The sequence below is a fragment of the Antechinus flavipes genome, chromosome 1, assembly GCF_016432865.1.
Source record: "Antechinus flavipes isolate AdamAnt ecotype Samford, QLD, Australia chromosome 1, AdamAnt_v2, whole genome shotgun sequence".
In the NCBI taxonomy this organism is placed as follows: Eukaryota; Metazoa; Chordata; class Mammalia; order Dasyuromorphia; family Dasyuridae; genus Antechinus; species Antechinus flavipes.
Window position 1 is genome coordinate 216,037,493 of NC_067398.1, and position 19,860 is coordinate 216,057,352.

Below are 19,860 nucleotides of genomic sequence, written 5' to 3' on the forward strand. Positions count from 1 at the left end.
TATTAGACAGAATGAGCAAGAAACTGAAGAGGACTTTAACCCTTGACAGCTTCTATACAGATAGAGAGCAGACTCTAAATCCTGAGGAGACTAAAAACAGACAGTCCCCAGGTGAATCCCCAAAGGAGGAGATCATCTGTTCCTCAGCACAGATGAACCTCATAGAAGTAATTTAAAAGGCTCTCACAAGAGAGCTAGAAGAAAAATGGGGAAAGCAGAGTGAGGCTTGGCAAAAGGAGAGGGAAGCTTGGGAAAAGGAGAGGGAGGCTTGGCAAAAGAGCCTGGAGAAGTCAGTTAAAGAGTGGATAAAGAAGTAAAATCCTTGAAAAATAGGATTGGTGAACTGGAAAACAAAATTGGCGAAATGGAAAAAAACTCCACAGAACAAAAGAACTCAATGAGACAATTAGAAAAAGATTTTTAAAAAGTGAGTGAAGAAAATACTTCACTGAAAATCAGAATTGAACAATACGAATTGAATGACTCGAGGAGACAAGAAGAATCAGTCAAGCAAATCCAAAAAAATCAAACAATGGAAAAGAATGTGCAATACCTTCTGGGGAAGACAACAGACCTGGAAAACAGATCTAGGAGAGACAATCTGAGAATCATTGGACTTCCAGAAAAACATGATGAAAAAAAGAGCCTGGACACTATTTTCTAGGAAATTATCAAAGAGAACTGTCCAGAAGTCATAGGAACAGAGGAAAAAATAAACATTGAAAGGATTCATCAATCACCCACTGAAAGGGATCCTAAAATCAAAACACCAAGGAATATAGTGGCCAAATGCCAGAACCCTCAGACAAAGGAAAAAATATTGCAAGCGGCTAGAAAAACCCAATTCAAGTATCAAGGAGCCACAATAAGGATCACCCAGGATCTGGCAGCATCCACATTAAAAGATCGAAGGGCCTGGAATATGATATTCCGAAAGGCTAAGGAACTTGGTATGCAACCAAAAATAACTTACCCAGCGAGAATGAGCATCTTTTTCCAGGGAAGAAGATGGACATTCAACGAAGTAAGCGAATTTCATCTATTTCTGATGAAAAAGCCAGAACTTAACAAAAAGTTTGATCTACAAATATAGAACTCAAGAGAAATCTAAAAAGGTAAAGATTAATCTTGGGAACTATATTTCAACTATATAGATGTATAAAGAATACATGTATACCTTGTTCTAGAAATTGATGTGGAAAGGACATTGTACCAGAAAAAGGGTAAAGTGGGGGTAGTACATCTCATGAAGAGGCATAGGAAACCTATTATATCTGAGAGAAAGAATGGAGGGGGATGAATATAGTGGGTATCTTACTGCCTTCAGAATTGGCTTTAAGTGAAAAATCTTAAGACATATTCAATCTATGGTGAAACTTCTCCCACCTCATTGAAAAGTGAGAAGGGAAAAGTGAAAAGGGAAGGAATAAGCTAAGCGGAAGGGAATACGGAAACTGGGAGGGAAAGGGGTAAGATAGGGGGAGGAACTCTAAGGCGGGGGAGGGATACTAAAAAGGGAAGGCTGTGAGAAGCAAGTGGTGCTCACAAGCTTAATACTGGGAAGGGGGGAAAGGGGAAAGAAGGGAGAAAAGCATAAACCGGGGTTAATAAGATGGCAAGTAATACAGAATTGGTCATTCTAACCATAAATGTGAACGGGGTAAACTCCCCCATAAAGAGGAAGCGGTTAGCAGAATGGATTAAAAGCCAGAATCCTACAATATGTTGTTTACAGGAAACACACCTGAAGCAGGGAGATACATGCAGGTTAAAGGTAAAAGGTTGGAGCAAAATCTACTATGCTTCAGGTGAAGTCAAAAAAGCAGGGGTAGCCATCCTGATCTCAGATCAAGCTAAAGCAAAAATTGATCTAATTAAAAGAGATAAGGAAGGGCACTATATCTTGACATGTAATCTCAGCCAAGTTCCAGACATCCCCAGTAAGGTCACCAAAGCAGAACATCAAAAGGTGCTGATAGCTCTTAGATGATGTAGATGTTAGCTTTCAAATTTTACCAACTTGGAGATTTGGTTATGTCAATGAACTAATCCTAAAGTCGTAAAAATCCTATAAAAACTCTTGTTTCCCCAAAAACCCCAATCTCCATTAGATCCAGGATATGGAGTACTCCCAACTTTAATCTATGTTGAGTGATATGCCTCTCCCCTCCCCCGTTCTTTTTGCCTTTACTACCACCTAAACCTTGTCCCCATGCCATCTGGCTCTGTACCCCTTTTCACTGCTTATTTCTATATTTCCTGCATCTATTTGCTCCCTATTTCCTCTGTGCCTTATTAAAGTATGATTGCAGCCTCATTTTTTGCTGCCATCATGATCCTTCCAGGAGAATAGGTAAAGAACTAAATGTACTTCCCTCATTTCATAATTTCATAAATTACCAATTCATATTAGATACTGAGTCAGAGGTGAAGTGGAACATCTACTACGAATCAGAGGCTGAGTCTAAGCCATGATTGCAAACCCCATTCCTCAACTCTTGGGAATCTGTCCCTACCTCTTCCCCTGATTTATGAGGTGTGGCCAAGAAAGACTTCTTCACCTAGAGTTTCCAGGATCAGCTGCTGGTTGACAGGCTAAATGCTGTTGTACGTGGTTCTTCAGTGGATCTTCCCACTCCTCAAATGAACCCCTAGATTGTGATGCCCCTCCCCCCCCAGCCACTTCCATCACCTACCATTCCAGGATCATTCTCCCTCAGAGAGCCAAGGGCACTGGATGCTCTAAGACACATTTCATTCTTGCTTTCCAGATCTTTCTGCTGCTGTCAGGAGGGAGATTATACCCAAAATGCTGATACAAATTCCTGTCCAATCCTTTTCCAGGAAAATCCTTTACTCCCTATCGTTATTAGGAGGAAGAATGAGAAAAAAAGTGACATAGTTGCTTTGGAAACTAAAAGACAAGGAGCTGCTAGGAATGCCCTAGCCACTCAACTAGAAGATGATGAAAATAACCCCAGGGGATACCATTGAGAAAATTTCTTACCTACTCAAAGTTCCAGGAGCCAAGGACTAGGGCTTGTCTTCAAATTCATCAAAGAAAAAACAAAAACACTCACATGGAAAACCCCTTTCTGGGAGCTAGGCCTAATACCTTAACCCTGTCTTAAGTATTCCAAAAATTTCTACCAAAGCTCCCATCTAACGCAGTAACAGTATAGTCAGAGTAGTAAAAGGTGTATGGGCAGTGTAGATATCACTGTCACCAGAGTTCTGTGCTGAACCACTTAACAGACTAGCTATAAAAAGGGGAGTGGTCCTACCCTATGAACTTCAGACAAAATGCCAGTCTCTTCCTGTACTTTCATATTCACATGGGTGAGAAGCCCTACCTCTATCTCATCTATAGCAAAAGATTTGGCCTCAGTTCCACCTGCTCCAATGTACAGTGATGAGCATCTCTATCCATACTCCTCCTAAGGGCTTTGGCAGAAGCTAAAGGAAATGTCTAGAGTCACTGCAAGATCAAAGGGCATTCAAGGCTCTCAGATTACAGGACCTGAAAGGACAATGTTGAGAAAACAGGAGAATAAAGAATGTAGCACTAGGCTGAATAACAGCAGAAGTAGGGCTATTGCATCACTGGAGTTTTAAGGATATAGAAACGTGGAAGGGTTTATGTGAGCTAGCTAAGGACAGATTAGGCTACAGAATTGCTCAGGATTACCACTGCATCTACAGAAAGACCTTCAGAAAGGCTGCAGCTCAACACTTGTATACATATAAGAGGCCCTTTGACCATGACATGTGGCTGGAACTTTGGGCAGAAAACAGATCTGGGAAAGCATGCATGAATTCAAGCTGACAAGCAATCTTTATTTGCCCTAACCAAAGCTAAAGTTTTGCTGTCATCTTTATACAGGTCAAACAGCATGATGGCGAATATTACTACCCTTGCCTCTGCAGACAGTTTTAGCCAGAATAAGAAACCGATTCAGAAACAGTGGCTGCATTGTGTACTTCATAGCATTCAGAAGCCATTCTCCTTACCTGTCAAAATTACTTCTCAAATTAATGTATTGTGTCCTAACCTCTCTGATCTCAAATTTCCCATCTCAAACTTTCAGCCATTTCAAAATGGATGTCCAGTAGATATCTTGAGCTCAACATGTCCAAAATTGATCTCATTTTTCTCCTTAAACCTTCTCCCCTATTACTGTAAAGGACATCACTATCTTCCCAGTCCCTAGAGGATGATAATTAAGGAATTTCTTACACAGCCACTCACACACATACACACCCCTAATCTGTTACCAAGGTCTAGTGATTTGAAATATCTCTCCAATACATCCCCTTTTCTCCTCTGGTACTGTCATCACACTAGTGCAGTCTCTTATCACCTGGCTTTATTCCAAGTTTGCTGGTTGGTCGGCAGGTTTCAAGTCTCTCCCCATTCCACTACTGAAAAATATATATTTTCTCTCAAGGTGTGTAAGTTTTATATTATATTCACAGTAGGTCTGTTCTAAAAACAAAAAACTTCGAAAATACTAGGCAATAACATTTTTATTGACTTTCATTCTATTAAAGCAAAAAACAAAAGCAAAAACAAAACAAAAACCAACAAACCCCACAATAATCTATTGGGATTTTGAAAGGATACTGAATATACATTATTTATGAATTATTTAATGGATGTATAAATACTGACGAACTTAATTTTCTTAAATGAGCTTCAAATTTAATTTTGGCAACTTTTAAAGGGGAAAAAAGTGAATTAACACCTCTTTAGGTTTAAGCACATGTAAGTATGACATACAAGGGACTTAAACTGATTTTACTTTTGAAGAGAAAATTCTAATTCTTAAGTCTTGCCATAAAAGCTATTTAATCAAAACTGTGGTTTGTTCACAGGGCAATAATTACAACATCCCCCTATTATTTTGCTTCTTGGAAAAAATTAAAGTTCAAAAGTGATAGACATTTTTGAATAACTTTAATTGTTCACAAGAATATGTTATAAATTCAATAATGAAAGTATTCTCAAAGCAGAATCAAAGCGCGTGCGTGCACATACACATACACACAAAGGCTTGTTATCAAGCAATTTTTCTAAAGCAGAGGTCTGATTATGTCACATATACACATTCCCTACTCAATAGATTCCAAGGGCTCCCTATTGCCTCCAAGATCAAATGTAAAATTCTATTTTTAACAAGCAAAGCCTTTCATAATCTAGCTCCTTCTCACCTTTTCAGCCTTCTTACACTTTATTCTTTAACATCTTCTCTTTGACCCAGTGATTGATCATCTGACTATTCTACATACAGGACACTACATTTTGGCTCTGGGCATTCTCTCTGGTTGTCCTCCAAATTCCCCCTGCCCAAGTTGCTCTCCATTTCTAACTAGTGTCCTCTTGCCTTTTCCAACTTCTGTCCCAATGTCTCTTAATTCTAGTACCTTCCCTTATTTCCTATTTATTCTGTGCATAGTTTGTACATATTTGCTTGTCTCCTAAAATTCTTTCAAGAGAGAACTGTCTTCTGATCCTTTCTGAATCCTTGGGGCTTAGCACAGCACCTGGCATTTAGTTGGTACTAAATGTTTATTAAACTGATTCTATACTTCTAGCCCCCAGCATCTTCCATACCCGTTTATACACAGTAGTGAGTAGTCCTTCCCTTACACTGCACAGAGAACTGTGTCCTCAGCCTTTTGTCAAATCACCAGCCACTAGATTAGGACATCACTAGTGTACCTAGAAAAAGGTATAATCAGAGGGGCCAAGTGTAGGGAAACTGGCAGGGCTGGACATTGGGAGACTTGGGTTGCAGAGGCAAGTTGTTATATGTCAGTTGATAAAAACTAGAAAAAGGATTGGTCACATTAGTCCTATAGGGCAAAGGGGAAAAAAACCAGTAGATTAAGAGGCAGGAGGTTCATCTCTCAGTATACATCGTACCCTGTAAACTTGTTCCTCTTCAGATAGGGAAAAGAATGATAAACCAATGAATATGCAGAACGGAGAAAGGAAGGAGTAAAGATGATCGAAGTTTGAAATTTTCAAGGGAAGGATCAGAGAACTGAGATTCAAAGGTTCATTAGATATAGATGGCCCATTAGGATTATAAGCAAAGAGAAGTGGGAATAAAAGTGAGGGGTTGTCCTGAATGAGGATAATGGGAATGACAGAGAGGTATTTAGACTGAGATGTGAGATGAATAACAGAGTGCATATGAACCAATATACTTCAGGAGCTGATATCCTTATGACTTCCATCACCTGAAGCTTTACTGCTAAAATCCAAGCTTTTCTTATTACTACAAGTTGCTTTTCCTCTTCTAGGAGTTTGGGATGGCAGAAATATAAACTCCTCATATTCTAGTCTTTCCTAGAAAGCATTTGTTAAATGGACAAAGGTCATGTGGCCTTTGGATGAAGGATCCTGTCCATATACTTCCCTGTCTCCCTCACAGCATTTAGGAAAGGGCTAAATATTTGCAGCAGTTGTCTATAATGCTTGTATATAATGCACTGAATTGTGGGGGCTAACGACCTCAGCTCCAAGAAATTATCTTGTATCCTGACACTATGAAACTTTACAAATATAATGCTAAGGGATAGGAAATCCCTCCCATATGAATGAGCAATTATGCCAAGATCTGAGAGGGGAAAATGTTGACTGCAGTTTGCAGATGACAAATAATATCTCTTTTCCCCATTTCCTCAACTGTTTATACATTCACCAGTTCTTGGTTAAATTTCAAGTTAATCTGCATGTGAATTAACTGGAGAGGAAAGTATGCGGTACTAATCTACAGATTAGTCCTGATGTTTTTCATCTTACTCTATAAAACTGTACAATAGAGAGCAATTCAAAGCTGACCCATATATGGAAATGTAGATGATTTTTGTTTTACTGTTAACTGATTGAGGCATACTTTTAATATCACAATGGAAAAAAAATCATTGGATTTGGAGTCAAGAGAACAAGGATCCAAATTTCTATTCCACCAAAACTAAAGTCAAGTGCTCTTTCCACAGCATCAATTCATAGCAAACTACATTTATTTGCCTGTCAAGGCAGGAGATAGAAGAATTAATCACATGATCCAAAGTACTTGTTTAATAATGGAATATTATCCTATTATAAGAAACAATATGATGAAAATAAAGAAGCACAGGAAAACTCATATGAACTAATGCAAACTGAAGCAATTACAAACCAGGAAAATAATACAATAATAAGGTAAATGCAAAAAAACAACAAACTTCTGACAAAGTTCAGCTCCAAAGAGCTATGAAAAGACAACTCTCCCCACTCCTTTCAAAAGTTGGCGGATGATGGAGATGGAACACTATAGATATCAGACTTTGATGCTATTTTTGCTTAAGATTTTTTTATTTCTTTTTATTCTAAAGGTTAGTTCTCTGGGAAAGTGAGTGTGATACTCAAGACATATTTTTTACATACTTGGTTAACAAGTTAAATAAATATGCAAAGTACAATTAAATTGGATCAATTTTATTTTCAAAAAGTATTTTATTTTCAAAAGAAAATTATCAGAATAAGCACCCATGGGACTTGATAACCTTTTGTGAAGCTTAAACAAAAAATAGGGATAAGTAGACACTTTTCTGGAAGAATTCCAGAATGGTGGTGTTCCCCAGTACTACTGGCACTAGGACTTGTTTTATATAACTTTTTCCCCTTAATAAATCAGGACAAAATGAACAATTAAGACCTCCCCACCAGGTCTACACATTAAATCCTAGCTTAGGGCAAAAAGCCCTAAACTTGGGAATCAGAATATGTTTGAATCCTGACTCTGATACTTACTGCTTGTTATGGCCAGAAACACACTGCTTGTGTGTGGCAACTTCTCTAGCCCTCATTAAAAAATGAAGGTATTGGACAAGATAATCTATTAAAATCTCTTTAAGCTCTAAATCCTAAATGCCAAAGGTATTCCAGTTAGTAAAATCTAAATTAACAAAAACAATTTACTGAAAAACCAGAAAGCTAGAAAAATGACAGGTAGGTCAGTATCACCAATGTATTTTAGTGTAAATATCTGATGAAACTGAAACTTTGTTATTGTAGGTATCACCACTGCAGATGACTACATAAGAGATACAAAACATGAATGATTGCTCCTGTCCTTGAAACCAGCATCTGGAGTACTCTATCCCCTTCTTGTTTCCATATTTAATGGGAGGTATTTTAGAACCTGAAAATCTCCAGAGGAAGAAATGCAGCATAAGATCTAGTGACAGGAAAGTCATTATAGACCAAATGTTTAAAGACTGAAAGGACAAATATCTCACTATACTTGACACATAACAGGCATTTAGTAAATGTTTGTTTGTTGAATGCAAAATGCTACAAATGCAGACTCAATAAAAGCTAAAATTCTGTGTGTGCTAAATCCTGGAATCCCAAATTTAAAACTACCTTTATGCTTAATGGTCATTTTAAGACAAAGGAAATCCTGCTTTACAAGTAGATTTATGAAAGTTTATTTCATGGGACAGTAAAGAATAAGAACATAAGTTAAATACAGATTTACAGTTTAGTTTTTATATAAGATATTTAATAAATGATTTGAAGTTCAACTCTATTTTTGATGTTGATATCAATGAGAATAACTAATTGAACACTTCACTATCCAACCCTCCCCTCCCCATATGAAATTCTGGGCTAGAGGGACTGTATGTCTTGTGTAGTGATTATTTTCTCATAAATCCCAAATGCTTTCATTACCAGCAAGAGCCTAATCATACAGAATTTCAGACTCCCCAGTCTCACACTCTTTTCCTCCCATGAAGATATGGAAGAAAAGACCCTTCTTTTCTAAAAAATATTGAAGGAGATATTCTACTTATACTGTTAAGAGTTTATATACAAATTAAACTGCTTCCCAATCATTCTGTATAGTTCCATACTTCTACAAAGTAAAGGAGAAATGTCTGCCCTGAGAAAATATACTATGTAATCCTCATGAGTAGCATTTAAGTATTACACAAATAAAAATAAAGTATATAGCACCTTTATGCTTTTCAATTAATGTACATTAACAGCTAAGGTACATCTGTTGATGATCTTATTTGATACTACCCGAGGAGGGGAAGTCTAGATTAAACCTCATTTAACACATAAGGAAACTGAGAATAAGAGATTATGGTTTCATTAAAATCTAAGGGAGACTAGAAATCTGATCAAACTCCCAATTTAATGTTTTTGTTTTTCCAGAATTATACCCCCTGCAACTAAGAAATATGACAAATTATCCAAATGCTAAATAAGCAAAAAGCTTCCTCAACTACAAAATGAAGACACTATTCCTTCCCACTGAGCTCCTAGGAGGAAATAATGTAAGCAAAACAGTTGTGGAGTAGAAGGCTCTTATAGAGACTAAGAAGCACAGAGGATAGCAGATGACTGCTTTCTTTTCCTGTCTCACAGGGACATACACGATGAAGTCAGGGTAAGAACAACTGACAAAGGTGATAGTCTCCTTTGATATCCTGCCCTACTAACAATATTTTGCTGAAATACAGGGAAAAGCTTCTGGAGTAAAAAAGAATAGGATGAGAGTTTGAGGCAAGAATAATCGTTCATAGTTATCGTCTTTATTGGGGGCTGGAGATTGGAACCAATGTTTCTACCTTCCCTGAGAACCAAAACATTCAAAGCTTTGGTTTGAATTCAACCCTTTAGTTTGTTTCAACCCTCCTGGCATCTAAGAATTCTGAGGCAGAACTCTTTTCTTTATACTAAGGCAACAGTCCAGAGCTATCTTTGGTAGCAAAAGATTGCTCTTATCCACTCTGGGTCTCCCAGGAAGGCAGCCTTCATGCAGGCCTATGAAAAGCCATAATCAGCCCCAGTGTAACTAATCCCTACCTTTCTCCAAAGATATAGGACACCTTGAGGGATGAGGGTAGAGAAGGTATCAAGAATTTAAAAGTGGCTGGACCTACAACTGTTCCTTGGGAAGCCTCAGAAATGGTTCTCCACCAAGCCCCCAAATCTCTCTCTTACTGCAAGATTAAATTAGCAATTAATCACTTTGAATTAAACACTGTTATTTCCCAAGCTCTATACTTACTCCTAGGAGATAAAACACAAAAAGCCCTGTGTCTTATTGTGACTGAGTAGCAATTTAAGAACCTGGAAGGATACTAAGAGTGAAAAAAAATTTCATGTGGTTTGACCAAAGGATACTAGTTGGGAACATTCAAAGTTACCCATCTTTCCTTAACTCCAAGAATATCTCCCTAAGTCTTCAGGACTCAGGTGCTGAGTACATTAGTATCTGATCCATTCTTTGTCTTATAGAGTTGGGCCTAGACACCATCCTGTTTCCTTTTATGCCACATAGCCTCTTCCCATAACATCAGTAAAGCCTCCTGACAACTTAGCCTAAACTTGGGTGTAAGTGTGAGCTATCAATTCTAACACAGCCTTAGAACCACTGACTCATAGAACACACGGGTGGAAAAGATCTTTAGGTAATCTAGTTCAACCTCTTTTCTAGTGTTGAATCTACTCTACAATACTTCAAATTGCTATGTCACCTGGAGAAGGCAAGTAATAGGAAATTAAAGTTCTGACTCAGTCGGATTTTAAAAACAGGTAGCTTTAATTATAACTTTTCACTGGTCCTAGTTCTACCATCAGGAGTTATACCAAAGAGTCTAATTTTTTCTTCATTAGTTCTCTCAGTCTTTTTTTTCTAGTCCTGTATGCCTTAGTCCTTAAAACCTATGTACTAGAGTAGAAGTATGGTAGAAACTCAGAATCTATGTCCCTATCCAAAGAAGGAAGTATGTTGTTCCAGGACACAGAGAATACTCCAACAAGACCCAGTTCACATCTCAAACTATATCTGACCTGGGCTCTATCATTTTTAGTTTCTAGGGGTCAGAGGAAGCCAGCTCCTGAAGAGTTCTCAAGGTCCTGAACAAATTCAGGGCCAAGGCCAAAGTTTTGACCAAAGATAGGATATTTATAGGGACGCCCAGTCTGATGGGTCCTCTGGTGCTGGACCAGGTTAGAACTTCGGGCAAAAGCCTTCCCACATTCCAGGCAAACATAAGGCTTTTCACCACTATGGGCTGCCTGATGGATAAGAAGATGTGAACTCTGACTGAAACCCTTTCCACAGACACTACAAGTATATGGTTTCTCCCCAATGTGGGTCCGTCTGTGCCGGAGAAGGTTTGAACTATCCACAAAGCTCTTGCCACATTCAGGACACTTGTAGGGCTTTTCTCCTGTGTGAGAACGCTGGTGCTTGATAAGTTTAGAGCTGTGATAAAAGCTCTTGCCACAATCTGCACAGGAATAAGGCCGATCTCCTGTGTGAATTCGCTGGTGATCTGTGAACTGAGAACGCTCATTGAAGCCTCTACCACAATCAGGGCACTTAAAGGGCTTTTCACCATTGTGGGTCCTCTGATGGCGTAAACAGTCTGAGCTGTTAGTGAAGCTCTTGCCACATTCACAGCAATTATAGGGCTTCTCACCTGTATGGGAACGCTGGTGTTTGAGCAGATAAGAGCTTCGGCCAAAGCTGTCTCCACACCAAGCACACTTATAGGGTTTCTCACCAGTATGTGATCTCCTATGCTGCAGCAGGTTAGAACTCAGGCTGAAGCTCTTTCCACAGTCTGCACACTTATATGGCTTTTCTCCTGTATGAGTTCGCTGGTGCTGGATGAGGTTGGAGCTGACACTGAAGTTTTTGCCACATTCAGAACAAGTGTATGGTTTTTCACCTGTATGGACTCTTTGGTGCTTCACTAAGTCTGAACTTCGGCCGAATCCTTCACCGCAGTCGGGGCATTTGTGGGGCCGGTGGCCCGTGTGTGATCTTCGGTGCTGGATCAGGTTGGAGCTAAGGCTGAAGCAACGGCCACAGTCTGGGCAGGGGTAAGGCTTTTCTCCAGTGTGCACACGGTGGTGCTTCACTAGGTCTGAGCCCCTTCGAAACTCTTTCCCACATTCAGGACACCTATAGGGCTTCTCTCCTGGGTGGGTACTCTGGTGATGAATCAGATCGGGAAGACTAGCTACAGTCAGTCCGCACTGGAGGCAACCAAAGGATCTGGACCCTGGGAGGGCTGACCTGAGACCTATTCCAGCAAGTTTCTCCTCCCCCTCGCCCTGGCCTGCTCCACATAGTCTCTGGAGCCCCAACATCATTTCACAGGCAGCTGGCTGGCCCGGCCAGACAAGAAAGGGCCTTTCAGGCGGGGGTTCAGAAGGGAACTTGAAAACAGGGCTGGGGGGTAGATCTCCAGAAGCCAGCCCTGGAGCTCTTTCATCCTCCAGAACTCCCGGCTGAAGAATAGTATCTCCCCTATCTCTGTGCCCCAGGGGGACAAAAGGGCATTCTAGGCCCCTCCTGGGGCTCGGGCGTTCCAGCCTTCCGACCCCTACTTGTTTCTCTCCTTCATCCCGGGATTCGTCACTTCTTGGACCCTCTTCTTCGTGTGCCTGGATACCTAGGTTCCCCGGCTCCAACTCTCCCTCCATCCTGGAGAGGAGAGGAGAGAAAGAAGAGGAAGGAAGGGAAGGGCCCGTCCTTTCTTAAGGGAAAGCCGGTGGGAAGGAGGGGCCAGGGGACCACAGAGCTAAAACTCGCCCTGTGCACAGAGTAAAGCTAGGGTGGGCCACTAAGGTTCCAGGTGTCCAAGCACCGGAACCGGAAACCCCCCAGCCTGGCCTCTCTAGGACCCAAACCCTAGCGATCCTCTGTGGGCTTAACCCTTTAACTCACCGCGTCGGGATAAAAGGTAGAGGCTTGCCAGGCCTCTCGGCCCCCACAGACCTGGACAAGGCTCGCGGGCCCCCTGCGGCCGTGAGCCCGCGGGGTGGGACCCCAAGGGCTGGCGCTGCGACCCTGGAGCCTACAAGGGCGTGTCTGAGGGACAGTCAGCTCCAGAGGGAGCAGCGACGTCCGAGAATGCCAGAGGGCCGGGACCGCTCTGGGGAGTGAGACGTCCTGGGAACCGAGAACCGTACACTCCAGAGACTCCATGGTCGGACACCTGGGTTCTCGAGGAGAAGGAGCTGCGCGTTGTCCCCTGGGAGCGGGAGTTCTCCGCTCATCCCACGATAGACTAGACACGATAATCACGGACTACGTATCCCAGCGTCCACCGCGCCCCAGTCTCCAGCACAGAGAATCTGACAAAGAACTACCACTTCCGTCATCCCTCGCGTGCTTCGAACGGCCGTTGGTCATAGCCCACCATCCACGTGATCGGGAGTCTCGCAGGAAGTGGAACCGAAGACCAGTGAACTACAATTCCCAGTGTGCATCACAGCGACGGGGCCATTTAAAAGGCGTCCTCCAGAAGACGTGCACAGTCACGCCCCAATCTTCCAGTCCTGTTCTTTGCGGAGCCACGAAAAAGGGGGGTGGGGCCTCAGGCCCAGGCCAAGATGGCGGCGGCGAAACCGACCCCCACCGACTCGCTCTCGTTCTGCCTCGCGCAGCTCACAGCAGCGGCCGTGGAGGGGCCGGGTGGGGGAAAGGACTCTACAACCAACGAAGCCCCCCTGAGCCGCGCGCTCCTAGCCCTCCGCACGCGCCACGTCAAGGCGGCGGGGGATATTGAGCGTTTCCGGGCGCGCGGTGGGCTCCGCCCCCTGCTCGCGCTGCTGCGGCGCACGGCAGCAGTGGCGGCGGGACCCGCCCCGCCCCCAGCAGGCCCCGGCCCCGCCCCCCCACCGGCCACGTCGACGGGCGCAGCCGGTCCCGCCCCTCCCTCGGGTACCGCCCCCCCCGCTTCTACGTCAGCGCCAGCGCGCTTACGCAGAACGCTCGATTTGGCCCTCAGCATCCTCGCCAACTGCTGCACGGAGGGGGCGTGCCGGACTGAAGTGCGCAGACTCGGCGGTATTCTCCCACTTGGTGAGTGTCCAGCTCTTCGTCCTTCGCCCTTCGCCCTTCGCCCTTCACCCTGACTCGGTTTTGCCCCTTTGCAGTACCCCTTCTGAAGACGGATTTAAAGCGACAGGACCTGTGAGGGACGTCGCTCTGTGGAAATGACCCCGCCTTCGTGGAAGAGGATAGGGATTGTGACATCACAGGGTCTTCTGTGATATCACCGTATCTTGTGTGATGCAACAGCCCCCTCAGTATGTCAGGCTCTTCTCCCACTGTGATGTCATTCTTTCCATACCCAGCCCGCCATACTCCACGATGGTCTTATTTTCAGTCCACATGGGTGGAATAAAATAGAACTTATTTTGGGGTGGAGGAGGGGAATCGTCACTTGCCCTTCTGTTAATAACAGGCTAAAGTGAGGCCCTTAGATTGTTATCAATGTTACTCTTTAATGATCTCCGCCACTCCTCCCTCATGGTCGTGGAGGTAACTCTCAAATCACCCTGACTTGATCTTTTTCTGGGAATTGATACAAAATAATCATTAGCTCTCTAGTTCTTTATCCTGAACCCATCTGGAGTTTGCTTGAGAAACAATCCAAACAGAATAGGCTTAATTTGTTTCTAAAATGTAAGTAAAAGAAATCCCCAGCTGCCTTGCAAGCTCTCAAAGTGATATGAGTGTAAGGTAACTTTATTTCACCTTACCATAAAAATGCAGAAGATGAAAATAACTCACAGGACCCATAAAAACATGCAGAAAACATTAAGGCATTCAGAGGACTCTCCATCCCCCAGAATTCTGGAACACAGCATCAAACATAACAGCTTATGAAAGGAGACTAAGAGTAGTCTGTTGCTCACCTTTCTTGGACTGCAGAGAGAAAACTGATTTGATAAAAATTCACTCTTCTGACTCCCAGCTAAGCATCTTAGGAGACAGCTTTAGTCATTAGAAGCCAATAGGAAGTTGTCAGTTATCCTTTTAACAAGGTTCCAGTGTTGAGGTAAAAGATTCATATTGAATAAGTATCACGCAGTTTGTTACTGAGCAACTCCAGGAACTTCTGTAATTTCTTTGTTCCTATATGTATTTCTGTAGGGTTGAGTTTGTAAGAATAGAACTTATTATCCCTACCTGACAAATAGAAAGTCAGTATTCAGTAGTGCCAAGGAACTTAGCAAGTCATTGGTAAAATTGTGACTTCAAATTACAAAAAATTTTCATCCCCAAATTGAAACAATTTAGTTAAACATAAGTGCATAGTTTATGCAAAATACTAAGTCTGGGATAAAAAGGTTGTGGAAGTAAAAATACAAAATTTAGTCTATACCCTTAATCTGTACTGAGAAATTAAGTGTTTCTTCTGTCTCCATTTTTCACCCCCAGTGAGCATCTTACAATGTGTGAGGACTGACAGCATACAGAATCGGACAGCTAGAGCTTTAGGGAACCTGGCTATGGAGGCTGAAAGCTGTGGAGACATCCACAGAGCTGGTAAGAACTTGAAGATGAGAAAGGGGCTTGGGAATGGGAGGGAGGGAGTTGCCTAGATTTTGGCAAATAGAGAAAACAGGATTACAGAATTGGAAGAGTCAAACATGTTTCTTCACCCTTCTCTTTCTTCTTCATTCCTCTCTCTAGGTGCTGTACCTCTACTAGTTGAGATCCTCACTGCCTCTCAGGACTCCCAGTGTCTTCAAAGTGTCGTCCGTGCCCTTCGCAACTTGGCTGATTCACCTCAGCATCGCCTGGCCCTGGCCCAACAAGGGGCAGTTAGGCCCCTAGCAGAGCTACTGGCTACAACCTCTGATCCTGCCCTGACTTCAGCCCTTGCTAGGGCCCTGTTGGAACTAAGTCGAGGCTGCTCTAGGGCCTGTGCTGAACAACTGAGCCTGGGTGGTGGACTGGGACCCCTAGTAAGCCTGGCCACTCATCCCAAAAAGACAGTACGTGATGCAGCCATCCTGACTCTAGCCAATCTGTGTGCCCAGGGCCTGGTGCGTCCTGCTTTGGGCAATGCTGGTGGTGTGGAAGTATTACTCAGTGAACTCCGGAGAAGAAGAGGATCCAGTGGGGCTGGCCCAGTGTCCCAGCAAGCCCTGGTACGGGCAGTGTGCCTTTTGTGCCGTGAGGCTATTAATAGAGCACGATTAAGGGATGCTGGGGGTCTGGAGCTACTCATGTCCCTTCTGAGAGACCCAAGGGCAGAGGCCTTTCACCCACGTGTAGTAGCAGCACTTGTTGGCTTCCTGTATGACACTGGGGCCCTAGGAAGACTGCAAGCATTAGGGCTTGTGCCATTGCTGGCAGGGCAGCTAAGTGGTGAGGTTGGAGAAGAGGAGGAAGAGGGCCATGAGGCTGCCTCCTGTGACTTCCCTGAGGAGCGGACCCCAGGACCAACAGAGGCTGGGAGCTTCAGGAGCCTCAGGTAAACTAACGTCTTGAACACTCTCTTTAGATCTATAATTCTTGATCACATCTTTTCTAACTCTTATCTCTCTTTCCAAGTTCTTATATTCTCTAATATAGTGCACAGTAGATAAAGCATTGGATTTGAAATCAGGAAGTCCTGAGTTCAAATATAGATTCAGACCCTTACTGACTGTATGACCTTGAGCAAGCTACTTAACCTTTGTCTGCCTCAGTTTCCTCATCTGCTAAATATTGGTACTCATTTGCCAGGATTGTTGTTTTAATGTAGTATAGAAATACTGGTTATTATTAGCTAATGTTTAAACTAAGTGTCACACATATATTGTATCTAGGATATACTGTAACCTATTCAACATGTAAAGGACTGCTTGCCATCTAGGGGAGGGGGTGGAGGGAGGAAAGGGAAAAATTGGAACAGAAGTGAATGCAAGGGATAATGCTGTAAAAAATTACCCTGGCATGGGTTCTATCAATAAAAAGTTATTTAAAAATAAAATAAAATAAACTAAGTGTCAAATGTGATATCCATTAGGTCTTATAGGTCCACTAAATGTCTTTCTCCTTTGGTTTCCAGGTCATGGCTGATATCAGAAGGCTATGCTGTGGCACCTGGAGATATTTCGCCTGATTGGTCCCCTGAACACTGCCCCCTACCAGAGATTCCTGCTGTCCCAGTCAGGCCCCTTCAACAAAGATGCCTACAAGACAGCCCTTCCTTCTCCCCGGTGTCCCATCCCCCACCAACCTCTCCTCCAAACACTGCCCTAAGCGTGGAAACCCCAAGCACCTCACAACTAGAGACTCCCAACCACTCAGGTGACATCCCAAACCCTTCACCACCCCCACTAAGGACATCCGGTCGGACTGAAGAATTATGGGGACGAGAAGGGCCAGCACTTTTACTCTTGTCACGCTTTTCACAGGCCCCTGATCCCAGTGGGGCACTAGTGACTGGCCCAGCACTACAAGGCCTGCTGGGCTATGTGACTGGAGCCCCTGGTCCCCCAAATCCTCGGGCCCTGCGAATTCTGGCCCGCCTCACCTGCAACCCTGCTTGCCTAGAAGCTTTTGTCCGAAGCTATGGTGCTGCACTCATCCGGGCCTGGCTAGTGTTGGGTGTTGCCCCAGATGATTGGCGGGCCTCAAAGCCACCCCGGGCTCGAGCAGGCGATCGAAAACACAGAGAACTAGGTGAGTGACCCATTTCTTTCAGGTACACAAAGATGTAGTTTTTTTGCCCCTTATTTATTATTATTTATTATTGCCCCTGCTGCCTTCAGTAATTCAGGTATCCTGACCTTTTTTCTCCTCCTAGGTGAAATGCTGCTTCAGAACCTGACAGTCCAGGCTGAGTCTCCTTTTGGGGTAGGAGCACTCACTCACTTGCTTCTCTCTGGGACACCGGAAGATCGAGTTGCCTGTGCATTGACTCTGCCCTTTATCTGCAGGTACACCATTTTAACAATCTTAAGAATCAAGGAACAGCTTTCACAAGAGGGAATCTCCTGAAACTATATAAATAGGTTAAGAAAATATAGAACAGGAATTTGTAAAATACCTGTAGGTATTTGGAAAGACTTTGTTCTCTCCCTTTGACTGCTTGTTTCACTTGAGTAATCCAAGTTCTCTGCCCTCTTTCCCTGTGAACTCTACAGTCAATCCTCAAATTTCTTTCCTAGTTCCCTTAACTTCTCTATTATTCTCTTCTCCTTGATTCTGCTTCTCATCTTCCCTAGCACCTTATTTCTACCTTCTCTTAGTTCTCTATTTCTGTCCTAAAGAGATTTGTCCTCAACTTTGCCCCCAGGTGTTCTGGAGGAAAAGCAAGAACAAGTCTCACTTCATTCCCTCTTTTAGCAGGACAGGATCTGATCTAAACTCAATAGTAAGGTCCAGGAATGGGGCAAAGTTAGAAGCCTATTTTAGGGGCAATCAGTTTCTGACACTTGTACTATTTCTATGAGGTAAGAAGCCTGTATTTGCCTCAAATGCTTTCCCTAACTCTTGTGCCCATCCTTCTATCTTTCAGGAAACCGGCTCTCTGGAGACGTCTACTTCTGGACCAAGGTGGACTCCGCCTCCTTCTGACAGCACTTTCTCGTCCAGCCCCTCACCCACTTTTCCTCTTTTTTGCTGCTGATTCCCTCTCCTGCCTTCGATGCCTAATCTCCCCATCAGTGGACTCTGCCCAACCTCCTGTGGATTCTTCTCCAACCTCCCCTTGCCTCTATGGGCAACTTCTGAGCCCTACCCCATCCCTAGTCCCTGACCTCCACTTCCTGCTGGACTCTGGCCTCCGACTACCTGCTATCCGGGCCTCTGCAGCCGATGCTTCCCCCTTCTTCCGAGCCTTGCTATCGGGAGGCTTTGCTGAGGCTCATTTGAGCCTTGTGCCACTGAGGGGCTTGTCCCCAGGAGCCGCTTGGCCTATTCTGCACCATCTCCATGGCTGCCGGGGCTGTGGGGCTGCCCTACAGCCCATCCCACCTCCAGGACAACCCCTCTTGGGCTCCGAGGCAGAAGCTGCCCTAGAGGCAGCTGGTCGGTTTCTGCTGCCCATTCTAGAGGAAGAACTGGAAGAGGCTGTGGAAAGTGTGCACCTAGGACCTTGTGGTCCCCCTGAAGCAGTAGGCGAGGTATTCCGCCTTGGTGGAACCCGTCTAGCTGCAAGATGTGCCCACTGGACCCTGGGACCTGGCCGGAGCCCACAAGCTCGGGCAACAGCCCTAGCTGGACTGGTAGAGGCAGCAGGCGAGGAGGGCGGGCCCCTGACTGAGGCCCTTTTGGGAGCTGTGATGGGGATGAGAGGGAGGCTGTGACTAGGGCCACAGCCTCAGGACTCTGAGGAGCCCTGGCACCAGGACAGAGGAGATGCCCTGTAGGACCTTAGTCTGGCCCCAGGGACCAGAAAAGGAGGCTTCTCTGGAAAAGAAGAACTGTTGCCTGGGGGGACTTGATGGGAGGGGGGTAGGGAAGGGAGAGGGAGAGGGCAGATTTCCAGGGAAGAGGAGCCATGGAAAGTGTGGAAACTAGAGGGGGAGATAGGATAGAGGAAGAGGAATGAGAACGGCCTAGGGAAGCAAAATGGGACTTGGCCAGAGGTCTCAAGAATGAAATATGGACAATACAGACCTACAAGGACTAAAGGGAAAGAAAGCCCTTGGCACCCAAAAGGAGCCCCTTGCAAAGGCCAGACTGAAATTAAAGACATCAGAGTTGATTACCTCATGTAGTGTGTGGTTCTTTTTTTTTCTCCAAAGGATCTTTTCTCAAATTTTCCTTTACCTCCACCCAGTGGCCAGTTCCCATTTCCATCCTTATTTCAGTTGTGGAGGTCTAAGCCTAGAGTCATGTACCCAGAGATGGGTGAGATCATAAACCTGGGCTGACTTGTGAGGTTTACTGTGTATATGGTATGAGGTTGTGGTTAACCTTAGAGCTCTCCCACACACCCAGAGCAGATCTCTATGAAGGGGATCCACCCCAGTTGTAGAAGAGGCTTCAAAAGAATTGCTGCACCTAATTGTCTCTCCTTGTAAAGGGAGTTGGCATGCTG

General features: G+C 44.0%; 1 protein-coding gene across 1 annotated transcript; it reads left to right on the forward strand.

Annotated features, from left to right (window-relative positions):
• Positions 1-13,320: 13,320 nt before the first annotated feature.
• Positions 13,321-19,532, forward strand: ARMC5 (armadillo repeat containing 5). The gene is made up of 6 exons (XM_051996484.1): positions 13,321-13,892; positions 15,258-15,365; positions 15,513-16,299; positions 16,879-17,495; positions 17,620-17,752; positions 18,334-19,532. The coding sequence occupies exons 1-6, from the start codon at positions 13,421-13,423 to the stop codon at positions 19,121-19,123; spliced, it is 2,907 nt and encodes a 968-aa protein (XP_051852444.1). The 5' UTR covers positions 13,321-13,420; the 3' UTR covers positions 19,124-19,532.
• The last annotated feature ends 328 nt before the right edge of the window (positions 19,533-19,860 follow it).

Bases quoted from the DNA above. Each gene is read 5' to 3' on its own strand.
- ARMC5 (XM_051996484.1), top strand. From the start codon at position 13,421: ATGGCGGCGGCGAAACCGACCCCCACCGACTCGCTCTCGTTCTGCCTC. The intron at 13,893-15,257 runs GTGAGTGTCCAG...TTTCACCCCCAG, and splicing joins CGGCGGTATTCTCCCACTTG to TGAGCATCTTACAATGTGTG. The intron at 15,366-15,512 runs GTAAGAACTTGA...TCCTCTCTCTAG, and splicing joins TGGAGACATCCACAGAGCTG to GTGCTGTACCTCTACTAGTT.